This window comes from Corvus hawaiiensis, chromosome 3 (genome assembly GCF_020740725.1).
Source record: "Corvus hawaiiensis isolate bCorHaw1 chromosome 3, bCorHaw1.pri.cur, whole genome shotgun sequence".
NCBI lineage: Eukaryota > Metazoa > Chordata > Aves > Passeriformes > Corvidae > Corvus > Corvus hawaiiensis.
Window position 1 is genome coordinate 116,960,008 of NC_063215.1, and position 13,119 is coordinate 116,973,126.

The window sequence follows — 13,119 nt, forward strand, 5'->3', positions numbered from 1 at the left end:
TTTGAGCAGCAGGCCAGATTCTTGGGGCTATTCCAAGCAGACAAAACAGGTACAGGAGGAGATGACCAAAGCAAAAATCAGCTGTGACCAGAAGGGATAGAAGAAAAAAAAAAAAGGAGAGCATCCCAGTCAATCATGCAAATGACTGGGGGTTGTCAGACTCTTTAAATGCCACTGTGGATGCTCATGCCAAGCAGCAGCTTGGTTTCCAAGAGATTCCTTCTGCAAATTCCTTGAAAGAAAGAGTGGCCCTAACCTGACAGTCCTGGTGTGCTGTGTATCATACCAGTCTCAGCTTAAGTGAATAATTTTCTTGAAGGGCTTTTAATTTCACCTTTAAAAGTCCTCCACTTTTTTATTTGCTGACTTCAGGCCAATTCTCTACTTTCCTCCAATATCACAGCCTCAAATGAGTAATGTGGCTGTTCTATACTTATTCCATTAAGTTGCCTCTTAATTGGCTGTCCAACCTCAGATCCTGCATTAGCAATATTCTCTGGTTTATACTTTTAAACAAAGAGGCTTCAACTTTATGCCCAGAAAGGGCCACAAGGAACTTTGGGATCCTTACCAGCCAGGCACAGCAGAACACAAGCACAGAGGACCAATGGACAAGTCCATAATTAAATGACAGCCAGATAATTACTTCAAGGTCTGATTTTAAGAGTGGGTCCCTCAGACTACACCTAACATCAGTGAGCAAAAAGTGCCACCTCCATTTCATTACTACTGACCCATAAAGATGATCAAACAAAGAAAATCAGTGAAGAGGGTGAAAACTTTGGTTTAGCTCCTTTCTGACTTGATATATCAGAGCACCACCATGACCTGGCTGTGCACAAGAGATGGAGCCTTTTACTCAACCATGAGCCAGATAAGTTTGTGTTTTAATAAACCACATATCGATAATGATGATGCTGCTTAGAAACAGCTGCAGTCAAAATTCACATCAAAAGATTTTTAAAAGAAAAGCAGAGCAGCCTCTGTCCTCAGCTCTTCTGACAGTTGGGGCTCATGACACTGCCTTATTAAGGCTGACTGTTCTTTCCTTGGTTCACCTCGGATTTTCAGAGACACTGAACATCTCCAAATATAACCTGAAAACTTTTACACATCATTATTTCACTTGCTTGAACCTTCTGGAAAATTTCTGCCAAAATGCTTTGAAACACAAAGCTAAGAAATATGGACTCTTTCTGGCAGAGGCAAAATATTCTTGAGCATTTCTTTCACTTTGGCAAAAGGGCTTGAACTCTGGTTGAACAATGGTGTAAGATGTGGGGACAGTCCCTAAAAAGAGCTATCTTGCCACCCCACAAATCAGGTGGATTCCAGGCCTGAGGGAAGCAGAGAAGGAGTAAAGGAGAAGGGATAGCAGTTTCCACAGGGTCAGCAGACACATTAGCTGTAAATTCCATAATACACTGAGTGTACTCAGACTGGAACTAAACAGGATTACCCAAACAATCAGAACTATGAACTTCTTCAGGCTGACAGCTGAACTATAAGTGAAAGGGAGAAAGTTCTCATCCCATTTGCAGTGACCCCCTGAAATAATCTGGAAGGGCAAAGAATTTTACTGAGGGCAGGGGAACCAGATCTGCCACATAAGTTAACAGGTTGCAAGAAGAAAGCATTGGGGAAGGTGAAATGAATGCTGGAGGCTGGAAGGACCAAAAAAATCAAAACTGAATTGATCTTACAGAACTGTAAAATGAAATTCCACTTGTTCAACAGGAACATGCAGGAAGATATCCTTCACTATCAGAGTGGCTAAACCCTGAAGAAATTTTGGTGATGGCACCACAGAACAGAAGTCATCATCCTGCTGATCAAAGACTGCAAGTTTCAAAGATCTACCTTGAGTGGGATTTGTTTCTCTGAAGTCTGTCCTACCCCAACCCATTTCTCAGGATGTCCTCACACTCAAGCTGAGGATCTTCTTACTGCCTGAGTCCTTAAATGTGGCAAGCTAAACAGTCAAGAAAGACAGAACAAAGGGAGAACTTCAGAGCAAAAGCAGCCAAATGACAGCCAGGAAGATTTTTATCTTGGCCAAAAAGTTCTTGTGTGATGCTGCGAAAATCATTTAAACCAGTCTGCTCATCAGCATAAATGCTGCATTCTGATTTTGAGAGAACATTGGAATTATATTTCCACATCTCATTTTCTAATTTTCAGAGATGCTGAGCCCAAACTCATCTTAAGTCACTGGGGAAGCATTCTGAACATCTGACTCTATGGTTCTGCAGGCTGAAAACTAGGTCCAATTTATCTAATCAGATTAAAAATTAGCAGATTTTTAATGCAGGTCCAAAAAAAAAGACCAAAAACAGTACAATTGGAAGCATTCTGTCATTTAATAAATCACATATAGATAATGATGATGCTTCTTAGAAACAGCTGCAGTCAAAATTCACAACAAAAGATGGGCCTTGTGAAAATAAATTGAAAAGTGCTTATGAAGCAGTTACTTTATAATAGATAAAAGACTCCACAGTGAGTAGTTAACTGTGTGTTAACTATTTCAATACAGCTTTCATTAAAAATAAAGTCTTGAGCATTCAAACACTAAAGCGAAGAAAGTGCACAACCCAAATTCACAGTCAAACTTCCCTTTCCCAAAGAATGCTCTTTTATTTAGGAGTTCTTTTCTGGTTTTGACTTTCCCAGGTACCCACCAACACTCCAAAGGGCTCCAAAACTACACTAACAGAGATGTCATCTATGACTTAAACATCAGAGCTTCCCAGGCAGGCATCTAACCCATCTGCAGCAGATCCAAATCTTATTCCTGCCCCCCCCCCCCCCCCCCTTTAAGTTATAAAGAGCTTTCCAATGGAGTTAACCAAGTTCAGGCTTTCCCATTTACTAAATATTAACTCTTTAAAATGGTAAACTCAGTCTCCTATGTTGCAAAAGACCAAAACCACAACTTATTCAAATAAAATACTTTTAAATAGCCCAGAGCTGATACTTGTTTACTACATAAAGATTAGCAACAAAGAAGAAACAACAAAAACTCTAGAACGTCGGACTTGACCTCTTCCCTCCAAACTGAAAGTGTTCACAAAAAAATAAACTCTTCAGCTTATTGTTTTAGTTTTATACACACAGAACAACAGTTGCTCATTTTTCATGTCCTCACTAATGTACTGGAGTGGCAGGCTTGTGCACAGCTTAAAAACAAACAAAAAAGGCAGGGGGGGAAAAGTTACTTAAAATAACTTCTGAAAAAATCCAAGTTGTTTATTTGTTTCATCTCAGCTCATCCGTAATAAAGATACTCTGTTACATCTACTTGTAAGGTCAAAGGGGATACTCTTGATAATCTTCTTTAAAAGAATTCTAAACAAAGCAGCCTGCAGATTTCCAAAGCATTCACTCTGAGCTCAAAAATGCTTTAAGACAAAGTGCTCTAAGAGAAAGTCATTCAAAGAAAAATTAAAAGACCTGAGTTTGTTTTTGCTGCTCACTTGGGGAAGTGCTGTAGCCACTAAGCAATGCTACCTATCAGGAGGTTTGTTTGCTGCATTAATCCAATGCTTAGGAAAAAAAAAAAAAAACATGGCTAGAAAATTGGAATCCTGACCCTCAATTTAGGTAGAATTCACCTTAGCAATATAGTTAACTTAAAAGTGAAAGTAAATAGTGTGAGCCACAGAGAGATCAGTCAAAATCTTTATGCATAGTACATATTATCACTAGGGAAGATAAGAAAGCCTTTAAGCAAGAAATGAAAACAAACCTATTTGTGAACATACGCCACCATATTAACTTGTTACGGTGTGCCAATTACAGCTCTCAGAAAATATCAGCTCAGCTGTGCTCTGGCTGTTGAGCTACTTAAAGACTCAGTTATGTCTATCTTGTTCCCACTACAGGCCAGACAAAAACAAAGAAATCAGCCAGGGCAGATTTCAGCCCTTAAAAGAGATAATTCCTGGGAGAAGTTGCTCTTTATACTCAGGTTTCATTCCCCTTCTCAGCCTAGAAACACGTTCTGCTACATTAAGCTTAACCCCCTACCAAAAAAGGCTTCACCTTTGGAATTAATTACATCCTTTTTTTTTATTAAACTGCTTTAAAATTCCCACCAGGAAGAGCTGCTATCACCTGGGTACCACCACAGCAGAGGGAATCAAGCCAGCTCTTCCCAAGCCTTCCCTCTCTCTCACTTCTGTCTAGGAGTACGAGAGCACAGCTGTTCAAAGCCAGACAGCAGCCAGAAGACTCAGTCTCTCCCAGCAGTCGAGGAGAAGTAGCTATAGAGGTTCAACTCAAGAAACAACTTGAGGAAGCCAGTGCTCTGCCAACCACCATCTGAAACCAGGCACACACATGGATACAGCCACAAAAAAAGACCTAAGCAACCAGCCACATTTATCTTTCACAGATTCTAAGAGCAGCTACTTCTGCTTCTGCTCAGTGCCTTGTGAATCCAAAACTACACATCAAGAGCAACATATCATTCTAATATTTGCTTTCTGACCTGTAATACTCTTACAGAATAAAACAAAACATAAGTTACGGGACAACAATAATCTCTGACTTTAGTGCTTTACACCCTGATCCCAGATGGAATTTGTGAACAGGCTATTAGGCATTGGATGGTGGGAGCAGTATTACATCCAATCCAAAGGCACAAAAGAGTGACTCGTCTTGCAAAGCCAAAACTTCTTAATTGATTCTTAATGCTTCTTCAGTTTAGAAACTGAAGATGGTCTGCAGAGGAAATGGAATTCCAAGAATTCCACCTGCCTGTATGTGATCTGGAGTAGCTGATGTGACCTCCTCCTCTCCACTTCCCCAAGCTCAGGCACCGCATTTCTCTTTCCAGCTGGATCATCCCCAAGTGCAGGGGCAGCAGGCACTGGATGAGGCTCACGGGTGACACACAGCAGATGTCAGTGCTGTTCCTCAGAGAGAGGGTCCATGTGAATTGTCTGTACCACATCTGCTATTAGCACATCAGTTGCTGATCAGGTACAGAGCTACAAGAGCCTCAGGATGGGAAGTCCATGCATGGACTGGTTTTCAAGTCTGTATCACCACAGCTTTTGTCAGACTGCTCTGCCCACCTTGTGATAGTCTCCTTCTCAAAGCTGGCAAATACTTTCTGTAACAAACGTTACTCTACACAACATGAAATTCCTCAAACGCCTCTCAGGCTCTGGTTTAAATGCTTCCAGCATTCCCATTTAAAATTCTCTGTGGTTTAAAGCTCAGCTAGAAAAATTTTGCTTTGGGCTGAAACTTGGTACAAGTCATAAAAAGTCACAACAACCACTTCTGCTTCACAAAATGCAAACAAAAGTCAGTAGGACCATATTTAAACTGCAACACAAAATGGAAGGGACCAACAAGGAGAGGACAGAGGCTGCCCCAGTGCACAGGCAATGTGGAAGAACTGAACTCCCACTCTCACACAACATGAGAAGAAATAGCGCATAATAAACATCAGCACATGAGCCTGGCTTTTCTGAAGAGCCCTGGTAGCACAGCAGAGCCAAAGTGCTCATTATGGTCAATTGTGTTTTACTGTTACATGTTGTAGTTTACTACTTCTTATTAGAGCCTATTGTTTCGCTAGCGAGTTTGTGCATGCCTGTTTACATGAGAGACCACAGAGGTTCATATTCAGCAACATCCTTTTTAAAAGCTCTCCAGCAGATTAATTTCACAGAAAACTAAGACTCTGAAGTGGTTAATGGCTACTCAATGGCAAATGCTTTTCAAAGTCACTGAACATGCATTTGTCTGAATGCCTATATACAGCCAGAGTGGCAAAGGAGAGACTCACTTCCCTTGAAACCTTGGATTTTGTGGGGCTTCCACTGCTGAGAACATTATAGGCAAGACAGGAGAGCTGAGGTGTGGGAAATGTGCAGACACACACAATGCACAGTCAACAATGAGTTAATGCTAAAGTTCTTCATCACAGTGGGGCTAAATAGGCATCAACTTTCACAAGGCTGCCAACAAAGCACTCAAACACGACAGGACTCATCTCAGTCACACAGTCCAGGTAACACCTGTGGCCTGCTGAGTAACACCTTTAACCTAAAATGCACGTCTGTTTTATTACTGCAGACTTTAGGTATACAATCTTTTTACCAACTAGCCTATAGCAGACAGGTTATCCAGTGAACATCTGCTGTGCATAGAGAACACCTCTTCATCTTCTAATTCTATCTATATGATTATTATTTGGGAAATAGCAGTCAAACTAATAATTTTAAACTGTTGCCTGATGGCTTGGACTTTCAGTCTGGAGACTTAAATCATCATTAACTTGACCTCTGCGTATACACACGGAAACTCCTTGGTAGCTTACCAAAATAAAACAATAACTGCAATGACAAGGCTGCCTTTTCCTATCCTAAGGAAAATGTCAACCAAAAGAAAGCATTTTCTCAGGGAAGTCATTCAAGCCTAGTTCCTGAACATAAATAACATGTATCAAGCCACTGTTTGGTACTGCGGACAAGGTCAGTTTGCCAAGCCTATTAAAAATATGTGTAAGCTTATTACTGTAAATAAAACTTCACACCACAAGCTGTTTGGTTTCTGATGTTCTCTCTCTCCTTGAGAGTGTTTATCGCAGGTTTACAGGGGTCAGGCTCACACATTTGGCTGCTGGACAGGCTGAAAGCAACGGCAAAAGAGAGACATAAGCCAAGAACAGTGGTTACACATGAACTGCTCCTTCTCCCTCCCTGCCGTCCCTCCAGTTGTTGCTGTGGATGTCTTTAACAGCCAAGCTCACAGCAAAAACACAACAGCTCTGAAAACAAGTCATTCTCAACAATTCTGCTGATATTCAGACTGCCTGCCTTCTTTCCCAACCATTTCTCTACCACAGCCCAAGTGTCACGATGCCTCTCTGCCTCCAGACACCACGCACAGACATACTCTTTGGGGCACCTGCTCCTCCACACACAACTGAGACACCAACACCCAGTGTTGTACTGCCGGAGCAAAAGCTAGCAGAGGACTCATCCTGCTTTCCTTCTCTGCAGCACAGCAGGCTTTGAAAAAGGCAACTCTTCTGTTTAGCTTCCCTTTCCTCTCAAACTGTCCCGGGCATAGCCAGCATGCCAAGAAAGAAATCCCAGCTACCGAACAGTTGCTCTACCAAAGGTGAGGTGGAAACCGCACTCCTTTGCTATGTGAGGCAATACAAGTGTAAAGGGCTGGGAAGCAGCAAGTAGTAAGGGAAAGCAGATGAGATGTTGAGGCAAGTCTCATGCCCGAATTAGCCAAGAAAGAAGAGTGTCTTCTGCAGAGGAAGTAAGATGACCAAGGGTATCCTAACTGTAAGCCCTGGGAGAACATATCCAGGGCTTGACAACCCCACCAAAACGAGAGACAGCGAGAGGAGCAGGAGCCAGAAGGAAAAGGAGAGGCTGGGAGGAGGAGATGGCAGATAGAACGAGAGAACAGGTTGAAACAACTATGTTACAGAGGTGGCAACACGCACAGTAAAACACGGGAGGCGGGAGAAGACGCTCGCGAAAGGAGCCAGCTCAACACACTTCGCACCGGCCAAGCGCAATTAGACAGGAGAGCCCTCGGAGAAAGTTTGCCCGGCATACGGCCGCCGGTTCAACACCGCCGCTCGGCTCGGGCAGCACACGGCGGGGACACATCTGTCGCCACCCCCGCCGCCCCGCACCTGCCCTCCGCACCGAGCAGGGCAAGGCCCGGAGCCCTCCCACCCGATCGATCCGTAACCCCACCGTGCCCCTGCCGGGGGAAGCGGGGGCTACTCACATCGTCCCACTTGACGAATTTGACGCCTTTCTTGAGGGTTTCGGAGACGCAGACGGGCTTGAGCTGCAGAGCGTGCACCCCTGGCTGTGCCCCGGCCATCTGCACCGCATGGACGCGCTCGCTCTGCCCCGGCGCGGAGGAGCCGCGGGAAGCGGCCGCTGCAGGAGGGACTCCGGGGCGCCGGAAACCCGGGAGAGAGGCCGGCAGAGGCGCCTGAAGCGGGCAAGGAGGCAGCTGCCCAAGCGGCGAGGGCGAGAGGCTTCACTGGCGCTGGCCCAAGGAGCTGGCGCGGCAGCGGCCGGGGCGAGCCATGCGGCGGCACATCCTCTATATACCGCCGGCCCGCCCGCTCCTCTCACACACACGCACGCAGGGCACGGAGCCGCGGCGCTGCCCGCTCCGCTCCCCTCCCTCCCTCCTCGCCGCTCCTCCTCCCGCCCCGCCAGGCTCGGCCCCCGAGGTTCCCCCGCGCCCAGGGCAGCGCCGGCGGCGCCGCGGCGCCACCTCCCGGCCACCGCCACCGCCCGGCCACCGCCGCCCGCTGCTCCTGGCCACCGCCGCCCGGCACTTGCCTTCCGCGGAGCGAAGCCCCGTGCAGCCGCCTCGGCTCCTCCGGAAGACAGAAGGACGGCAGAGAGACGCTGGGAATGGGAGATCCGTCTCCCTCCGCGGGAAGCACGCGTGGGGCTCCGGTACCGCACCGAAATGCCCGCCAAGGGAGCGAGGGTGAGTGTCCACGCGTCTCGTCCCACTGAGAGACGCGACCAGGAGAGGTCTCTCGGGCTGCAAAGGGGGTAAGCACAGAATCACACAATGGTTGGGGCTGGAAGGGACCTCTGGAGATCATCCAGTCCCACATCCCTGCCAAGGCAGGGTCAGCTGGAGTGACACAGGAACGCATCCAGGTGGGTTTGGGATGTCTCTAGAGAGGGAAACTCTAGGGCAGCCGTTCCAGTGCTCTGCCACCTTCAACATTAGAAGTTCTCCCTCATGTTGAATGCAACTTCTTATCTTTTAGTTTTAGTTTTGAGGGAGTAGTTATGGCAAAAGCAGAGCAGAGGGACAGCACTGAGCCTGCACAGTGATGCCAAAAGAGGAACAACTTTTAATTGAAAGAGTGGCACAAACAATTCCCATCAAAGCTTCATGCTTTAAATACACAGAAATTGCTTTACCACAGCTTTTTAAGATGAAGAGGCTTCCTCAGAACAAAGGCATGGGACCTTAAGTCAGTTTTAGGTATACTCAACTCAAAAGGCATAAAGATGGCAAAACGTCCTCTCACCCAGCAAAATTCTAAATCCAGAAGTTTTAAGGGAATCTTTTTGAAGAACAGAGTTATATGTGCTCTGCCAATGACCTTCTCTCTGATAGAGTCCCTGTGCAGTCACAGAGATAAAGCATCAGATGACACAGCGCATGAGATTTCTAATTTCTCTGTACGGGTTTCCAACTGACCCTTGGGATTTAGGAGCAGCAGGCCAAACTTCTGCTACAGACAAAGCAAATGACATAGAAAAAAGTGTCTTTGTATGTATTTTTAACCTAGTACAATTTTGAAATATCATTCCTCCAAACTAAGTATTTTTTCTTCAATCTGAGTGGAGATGTTGGCTCTGTTTCTTTAATTAAAAAGCTACAAAACTGGCATATTGGATCGCTGATTTGCTCTCACTATAAAGAGTTGCTAAAGCTTTTCCTCTGGTCCTTTTCCAGATTCTTCCCCTTCAACAAAAAACTTTTGATTGCCTTTAGTGGGAGGTGAATCTGCTCCTTTACAATAGCCCATTCACGCAGCATACGCATTTCAAGGTCAACCCATTTGATCTATTTTTTGTTCTTATTAACCTTCCCTGCAAACATGGGTGTCGCATCAGTCAGGATGAGAGCCTGTTTTCTCCCTGCTGTGCTTTAATTCCCAGCCATTTGCCATGACTTAACCAATAACCAATTCTGAGTTTGGCTGCACTGATGCCTGGGGTTGCTCCATGATGGGGGAAAAGGGAGAGATTTTCAAGACCATTTTCACAACTGCCTTTTCATCTCATTTCATATAGCATGCAGAAGAATGAAAATAATACTAAAATCCCCAGAAAATAAGAGCAGAGAGTACTGATGCTACAATACTTACTCATGATCCCTTAAGCACTTGCATTCCCAGTAGCCTACTAAAATCAGATCTTGGGAAAATGTAAACCTGCCAGCGATGGTGGCATTTCTGTGGCAGTTCTCAACAAATCCACAATCCACTTTCACTTGGCCTGGCCTCATTTAGAGTCTTTGCTAGGGAAAAACAAATCCCAATTTATGATATCTCAGGATTCCTGATGATGCCATAGGCTCCCAGCAACCATTGATCTGAACATGGAAGAGGCAGGCCTATGGATTAGGATAGGCTCTGATACTGGTCCCTGTCATTACAGATATGAAGTCTTGTCTGGAGCAGTTTTGTGGTTTTTCAGATTTGACTATTTTAATCTGATAGTACTTGTCTGAAAAGAAACACCCCTTTTATATGGCAGAAATCTAATGGATTTTGCATCAAAAGGAAGAAGCAGCACAAAAGGAAGTGGCATTATGCCTGTGCCTTTTAAACAACAGCTCTGGAAAGTGCTTATGATTCAGCCTGTGCTGAAATCCTGGGCTCTGTGAAATCAATGGGAATTTTAGTTTCAGCCCAGATAGCTGGCTCATGTGTTACTGCTATTGCTTAACTAGCATCTGCTCCAGCAAGGAGCACATTTCTTGGTACCTAGAACATACTGCAAACAAATTCAGTGTGTGTCTCAATCTAGTTCCTTTTCTATGAAGCATGGGATCAGTGACCTGGAAACCATCTACACTCAGCGGGATTGTTACACCCAGAAAGAGTATGAAGGTCTTGTCATTAAATGATTGGACCAAGCATGGCAAAAGAAGAACCAGGCACCTTCCTCCAAAGCCTCAGGAAACATCTAAATGCTTATCTTCTATTTTTTCTCCTCTCAGCCCCTTTCAATTCCAAGGGTGAAGGAAAGATGTGGTGCTAGGGAAAAAAAAAAAAAAAAAAAACCACCTCAGCAATGGACTTACTCAGGTAGTTATTCCAAATCATACAAATCAGATGTGATACCTGCTGGTCTCATGTTGCTGCAAGAACTATTTCAGGATGTTTTCATTTCTCTAGGTTCAAAAATCTCAGCCTAGACAGTAAAGTGATTGCCTTGCATAGATAATACACATTATTTGAATGCAATATACCCATAAAGCATTATTTTTTATACAAGGGGCTTAGGTACCAATGTTTCATTTGCAGAGGAATGACTGAATACACGATGTTTTAGATACACATCTGGAAATGTGTGTAAACAAATCAGGAAAGGAGCAATAACTGATTTAAATAACAGATGGCTTTGACCAAAGTCAGGTCAAATGAAGACATGGCAAAAGCTACACAGAAACACTGTATATGAAGTGATATCAGAAATGCACCAAAACCTAAATTTATTATTTTAAATTTGGTTTCAGAGAAATATATATGAGAACTCTATTTCACTTGCTATCCTGAGTTTATTGGTGTAATTTTAGTTTTTGAAAAGAAGCAGTCGCCTCAGCCTTGAAAATGCTTCACTGCAATGGTGCACTGAACATACTAAGAGTTAAACATAGTGTTTGCAGGATTTGGGATTAAAGATAAACTCAGCTTCACCAGAAGTATATCATCCTAACTGCATTTTAAATTGGGTCAAATTATACTTCAATTATCAGTGGGAGCAGGATCATTAAATTCTATGGAACAACTCCAGAAGAGAAATATAGAAAATGTGACCCTATCTCTTGATAAAAGATCAGTCCTTCTGATAAAAAGCTCCTTTCACATCATGCAGACAGCAAAGCTCACACCTGATCAGTGCAACAGCAGTGCCACAAGGTGTGGTGAAGCTGCCTTGTGTGTTAAGAGATGACACCTTCCAAATGCAGTAGCCACTCATTTACTGAGAGAATTAATCTGCTAATTCTTCCCTAAACTCATGGCCAGAGGCCATTGGAATCTGTTTATGTTTGATCTGCTCCCTTTACGACATGTCATACATACAGAACAGCAGTCAGATACAGCTTTTATCTTTACAAGTGAGCCTGATAACTTATGTGACACAGCCACTCAATCAGGTGACTCTTGAAGAGTGAATATAAAATTCTGGCACACAAACCACCACCATAGCAACAAAGACAGCCTGGCAACAGCAGCTGCTGCACAGAAAGAAATTGGAAGGGGAGGGGAATCTCATACAAAAGTCCATTTCCTGTTGAAATAATTTTAATTTTTCCCCTCACATCGGAATCACAAATGTCTCCAAAATACTGGGAGAATAAAGATTAACGCACAATGATGGAAATTATGACACAAATAGCGTCTTTGTGTAAATGAAGTGGCTGGGTCACTGCTACACTCAACTGGGACCATATTTTACTCTGGATGGATTGGCTTGATGTACAGCTGGCACCTGTGGAACTGCATGTCACCAGGAACAGTCCACAATGCTGCAGACAACACCCTGCATGAGGAAGAATTAACCCTTGATGGTTTGGACAGAAGATGCTGCTAAAAGAATTCCTCCCTCACTGAGACCTGAGCCCTCCTACCCTGCTCTTTCACTGGGGATGGGCCCTGGTTTGCGAGGTCCTTCCCTGATGCGGCTTCATCCCATGGGCCCCTCTTCATGTCCCCCAGGCCACCAGGGAGCCCTGACACTCTGCCTACTTAACCTCTGCTAAAAAAACCCCCAAACTATTACCAGAAGAACACAAAGTTATTGCCATACTTGCAACAGTTAAAATGGCAAGTTAAAAAGTCAGCTAATGCATTCCCTAGGAAGTGTTAAGTCACCTTTTATGTACTATAACCTGTTCTTGCTTCCCTGTTAAATTTACAGCATAATGTATTTTTTTACAGATTGTTAAAACCAGTCCATAAAACATACAACACATTTAAGAATGTTGAAGTTAATTATGAATGATTTCATGGCCTACCAGGTCTGTTAAATCACATGTGGGGTAAACTGCCAAGGGTCCACTGACTTCAAAGCTGTGCATTTGTTTGTCCCAGTGTAATGTATGCACCTTCGCCTTTTTTTATTCTCTTCTAGCTCAACTTTTGTCCCAGCTGTATATGCAGATTAGAACCAACTCAAAAGCAGACTCTCTCACCTGCTTTAATTTACATCCAAGTTGAGCTGTGAGTTGAACTAAAAGACAGAAATATTAAATGGGCTGCAAAGCAGGAATTGCCTTGAAAATCCCCATCCTTTTTGTAGAGCAGAAATTATGTGCTCTGGACGAGGTAGCTGCTGCATGAATGGGACC

General features: G+C 44.0%; 2 protein-coding genes across 3 annotated transcripts in view; one reads left to right on the forward strand and one right to left on the reverse strand.

Annotated features, from left to right (window-relative positions):
* The window catches only part of PLCB1 (phospholipase C beta 1), a 341,635-nt gene extending 333,469 nt beyond the window's left edge, over positions 1–8,166 (reverse strand). For both annotated transcript variants that reach the window (XM_048298797.1, XM_048298798.1), the window contains exon 1: positions 7,777–8,166. In XM_048298797.1, coding sequence (XP_048154754.1) covers positions 7,777–7,875 — 99 coding nt within the window. In that variant the 5' untranslated portion in view covers positions 7,876–8,166. The remainder of the gene's footprint in view (positions 1–7,776) is intronic.
* LOC125322389 overlaps positions 7,885–13,119 on the forward strand; it is a 41,060-nt gene continuing 35,825 nt past the window's right edge. Inside the window, exon 1 of the mRNA XM_048296046.1 lies at positions 7,885–8,502. Within this exon, the coding sequence (XP_048152003.1) occupies positions 7,885–8,502 (618 nt within the window). The remainder of the gene's footprint in view (positions 8,503–13,119) is intronic.